Raw genomic sequence first — 5192 nt, 5'->3', positions numbered from 1 at the left:
GGTATACGGGAAAAGTACTATTATTGATCTAAATATTTTTATATACGAAAATTTACAATTAGTTAAGATATTTCTGTAAATGATACCTAAACATAAATAATATTTGTATATGGGAAAAATCTATTAATGATCTAAATAATTTTATATATGAAAAATTGTATTTGTGATCCAAAAAAATTTGATTAAAAAATAGTGTACGGGGAAAAATCTATTATTAATTTAAATATTTTTATATAAGAAAATTTACTATTGATCCAAATATTTTTCTAAATGATACCTAAACATAAATAATATTTGTATACGGAAAAAAATCTATTATTGATCTAAATATTTTTATATTAAAAAATGCTATTTTTGATCCAAAAATTTTGATTCAAATTTTGATTTTGATTTAAAATAAATATATTATTTAAACAAACGCGCGTACCAAAATAGAACCCGTGCGTATGCACGGGTTTGTTACTAGTTTTGAAAATGAAAGGGAAGTGAGGTAAAAAAAACAATTAAATTTTTTAAATTTCCAATTTTATAACCAAAAAAAATTTGATATTTATTATTATTTTATTTTTTATTGAAAATTAATAGGAATACTATCAATGAAAAAAGCGAAAAATAGCTGGATTGATGCAGTATCATGGCAACTTAGGAAATTCTATTGAAAATAAGAAAAAGAAAATGAAAGAAGCGGTTGAAAAGAAGAATACAGGAAAAGTGGTTGGAAAGAAGTGGCTGGAAAGAATAAGATAAAACTACATAACTGTAAGATGAGGCTTATTTTATGTATGGTTAGGTTGATTTTGTGTATTGCATGATAAGTGTAAGTTGATACTAATTTTTTGTATGCTTAAGTTGGTTTTGAATAAAAAATTTAAGCTTGATTTTGTGTATGCTCAAGTTAGTTTTATTTTAGGTACTTAACTTAGGCTAATTTTAGTTTAGGTAATTTTGCTTGATTTTGAGAAACACAAAACACGTAATTCGATTCCATTAAATTTGCAAGACAACATTTCAAATCCATGTTTCTATAAAAAGTACGGGATCACTTTAACCTAAAATAAAACTGAAACACACTCAAATGATAGTAGTGTATGCATGAATTACTACTGTCATTTGGTCACTATTATAAGCAAAAGTCATTAATTTTTACACTAATAAATATTTGTTTACTAGTATATCCTTAATTTATCTTGATGGTACATGTTCCAAATTTTTTCCAACTCTTCCTCCATATTAGCTCTTACTTGTGTTTTTATTTATTTTCACAAATTTTACACAAAGATTCAAAAATTCATTTTTGATTTTGTCAAATATTTCTAACATAATTCTAAGGTTGGATTATTTATTAAATTAGATCAAAATTTTAATTAAAATCGAAATCAATCTCAATTATTTATAAATTCAAATCACCTTTATTTATATCAATAAACACACTATTCATAACTCTTTTTTTCCTAATATTTTATATTAATGTTTCATGTTAAATATATCTTTGGTTATATTCTAAATTGTCTACAATTTAATTTAATCACTACACAAATTTTATGTTAAATATTTTGGATTTGTAAATAATTGATACTGATTTTAATTTTTAATTAATTTTTCAACTCAATATTATAATTAACCTGGTAGTTATTAACGTGCTCTAATTAATATTCTGTAATTAATATGCTGTAATTAAGTTGTTAGGAAAGCTAGCTGTCGAGAATCCATGTTGGGCGGGTGGTACTAATATATAAAAACAAATTCTCTTATGTGGTATATAAGAACAAATATTCTTGTGTGGCTATAGCCACACCAATGCTCTACATAGATCCGTCCATGGTGTTGATTGAAATTCTGTTGTAGTTGCTCTATGTTTTGCATTCAAGCTTTTTCACCAGGTAAACGATTTCTCCTTTCGACACTCTCTGAATCTTTGTTGTAAATCGATTATTTTTGTTTCCGATAGGTTATAGAATTTTATCTTTAGAATGATGTTATTCGCATTAGATTTTCTTGAATATGTTATTTTTACGATTATTTGTGATAATCACCGATAATCAAATTTCTTCACCGATAATCAAGTTTCTTCATTGTGTAAACGATTCCTCCTTATGATACTCTTTTTTTATCAATCATTGATGGAAACCGATTATTGTTATTTCCTTGAGTTTAGGTTCGCATTAGATTCGATGCTCATTGTTCATTTCGAATAGTAGATCGAGTTTAGGTAATCACTGTTTCTAATTATGCTTCTCATAATTAATAGCGCTGTTAAATCCATTAAGTTTATTCTTATTTCCTTGAGCACCGAATTTGTTATTTGTGTTTACGTTTCGTTAATTTCTTATCATTTCGATGGTTTCGGTATTGATTTTCTTAACTCTTCTTCCAAAATTCTTGTTCATAATTAATATTCTGTTCCCTTAATCACCGAATTTGTTGTTTGTGTCTATGTTCAGTTAATTTCTTATCATTTCGATCGGTTTCGGTATTGATTTTCTTAACTCTTCTTCAAAAATTCTTGTTCATAATTGTTGGAATACTTGGAATGATGATGATAACTTGGAGGAAGAGTTGGAAAGATTTATTGACATTAAATGAGCAATAAATGAACACAAGTAAAAGCTAATGTGGAGATGAATTTGAAAAGGTTCATTTTAAGTCCCACATTGGAGGGAACACAAATATTAGTAGTGTATATATATATATATATATATATATATATATATATATATATATATATATATATATATATATATATATATTCCAACTTGAACAATTGTTGTTGGGCCCAAGGGCACCTACAATTTTGTAAAGGAGCAAGGACACACCAATGTGCCAAGAAGACACACCCACGCGCACGCGCCTCCGTCGTTCGTCCGTCCGGACGGCCGGCTCGGCTCGGCTCGGCTCGGTTCGGTCTACATGAATTAATTTTTTGGAATCCGAATTAATGGAAATTAATTATCATTGAATAATTAATTAATTAGGTAAAAATTAAATACTATTGAATATGAAATTAATTAATATTTAATATGAATTAATACAAATTGGTGACGTGTCCTAAGACCAAATCTTAACCTAGATTTTGACTAGGTTTACTTGTCCTCCAAGCTTGCTGACCAAGTGAATAACGGCTACCTTGACTGGGCCGGTTCAACTCTCCCACTACATTTTCGCCCACGATTTGGTCCACTCGGTTGGATCCTTTTGCCTATAAATACTTTTCCCCCATTCATTTGTTCTGCACTCCATAATTCAATTCCGAATTCTCTCCTCTCTCTCTTACTCCGCTTCATCTTAAAAATATTCCTTTCTTTTCGACTGGATTTACTCCAGATACTAAGACTGGTTTTTAACCATCATAAGGTGTATCATTTAGAACGATTCATCACACGTGCAAGTGTGAATCGTATTGAAACGAGCTGTTTTATCCTGGAGGCGTCGTGGGTATTTAAGAGCTGCTTTGCATAAATCTGGCAGTACCGCGAAACGTCTTAAAGAAAACGTACCGATCTGCGACTCAACCGATAATTTCCTCTGTGGCATTTTTTCTAAAACCGAGAAAAAACAATTTTAAGACGATTTCTGTAACTGCCATGTCGACTGAGGAAACTATCAGTAATACTGCGGCCACTTCTGTGAATAACAAACCATTCAAGTTTGAGGGATCTAATTTCAAACGTTGGCAGTCTAAGATGAAGTTTTTCTTAACTCTGAAAAAGGTTGCCCATGTTCTGACTGAGGACATCCCAATTGTTCCTTCTGGATCAATCGAGATAACTAATGGTAAGTCAACTGCTGAATCTGACGGAACTTCCAAAAATGACGGAGTTTCCAAAACGTCTGATGGAGACTCTGCTGCAAAAGAAAAAGCCGCAGCAGATGACTTACAGCTCCGAAAAGAAATTTCCCTATGGCAAGAAAATGATTACTTATGCGAACATCACATTCTTAACAGTCTTGCTGATGACCTGTATGATTACTACAATATTCACAAGACTGCTAAACAGGTCTGGGAAGCTCTTCAAAGGAAGTATGACACTGAAGAAGCTGGTGCAAATAAATATGCTGTGAGCCGCTACTTGAAATACAAGATGGTGGATGAAAAGTCTGTGGAAGCTCAAAGCCATGAGCTTCAGAAAATTGCTCATGAAATCATTACTGAAGGTATGCCCCTCAATGAACAATTTCAAATTGCTGTAATAATTGACAAACTGCCCCCCGGTTGGAAAGATTTCAAAAATGTCCTTCGACACAAAACAAAATAATTTTCAATCGAGAGTCTGATTACTCGCCTCCGAATTGAAGAGGAAGCTCGAAGACAAGATCAGAAAGATGAAGTCTTAGTTGTTTCAAACAACAAAAAGAGATTCGGTGCGGTTCTGAAGCCTACTAGCAAACCATTAAAGAATTAGAACCGCAATGCTGTGAACCGAATTAAGAATGGGAATCCCTCTAGGGACCCATCTGCTCCATTTGTAAGGCAGCAACCACCACCTAAGAGAAATGACGCTCCGGTTTTCACTTGCTACAATTATGGAAAACCTGGTCATATGGCAAAGAAATGTAAGAGCAGGCCTAGACCTGTTGCTTGATCAAATGCTCAAATTAACATGACTGATGAGCCATTTGTTGCTATGATCACTGAAATCAACATGGTTGGTGGAAGTGATGGCTGGTGGATAGACACTGGTGCCTCTCGCCATGTCTGCTATGATCGTGCTATGTTCAAGACATACACTATTGCTGAAGATAAGAAAGTGTTGTTGGGAGATGCTCACACCACTAATGTTGCAGGAATTGGAGATGCTGAGCTGAAATTCACCTCAGGAAAGACTTTGATCTTGAAGGACGTCATGCACGTTCCTGAAATTAGGAAGAATCTTGTTTCTGGTTTTCTTTTAAATAAGGCAGGGTTTAGTCAAACTATAGGGGCAGATTTGTACACCATCACTAAGAATGGTATTTTTGTTGGGAAATGGTACGCCGCTGATGGCATGTTTAAGTTAAATGTTGATTTTAATAAAGTTTCTCCTTCCGTTTACTCTTTGTGTGATTTTAATATTTGGCATGCTAGACTTTGTCACGTTAATAAGCGAGTTATTTCTAATGCAAGCGACTTAGGCTTAATTCCAAAATTAAATGCGAATGATTCTAATAAATGTGAATATTGTAGTCAAGCCAAAATCACTAAGACTTCGCATAAA

At 32.3% G+C, this 5192-nt stretch overlaps 1 protein-coding gene across 1 annotated transcript; it reads left to right on the top strand.

The window, feature by feature from the left end:
- Window positions 1–3581: 3581 nt before the first annotated feature.
- LOC131635332 (uncharacterized) lies at window positions 3582–4580 on the top strand. Its single transcript, XM_058905950.1, has 2 exons — window positions 3582–4184; window positions 4428–4580. The coding sequence occupies exons 1-2, from the start codon at window positions 3582–3584 to the stop codon at window positions 4578–4580; spliced, it is 756 nt and encodes a 251-aa protein (XP_058761933.1).
- The last annotated feature ends 612 nt before the right edge of the window (window positions 4581–5192 follow it).

The sequence above is a fragment of the Vicia villosa genome, unplaced genomic scaffold (genome assembly GCF_029867415.1).
Source record: "Vicia villosa cultivar HV-30 ecotype Madison, WI unplaced genomic scaffold, Vvil1.0 ctg.001464F_1_1, whole genome shotgun sequence".
Lineage (NCBI taxonomy): Eukaryota > Viridiplantae > Streptophyta > Magnoliopsida > Fabales > Fabaceae > Vicia > Vicia villosa.
The sequence above is the reverse complement of the archived record's forward strand: the minus strand, read 5'-3'. Positions and strand labels throughout refer to the sequence as shown.

What these genes read in the sequence shown, in the direction of transcription:
- LOC131635332 (XM_058905950.1), top strand. Translation starts at nt 3,582, where the DNA reads ATGTCGACTGAGGAAACTATCAGTAATACTGCGGCCACTTCTGTGAAT. An exon ending in ATGAACAATTTCAAATTGCT is followed by an intron (nt 4,185 to 4,427) that starts GTAATAATTGAC and finishes AACCGAATTAAG; the next exon opens with AATGGGAATCCCTCTAGGGA.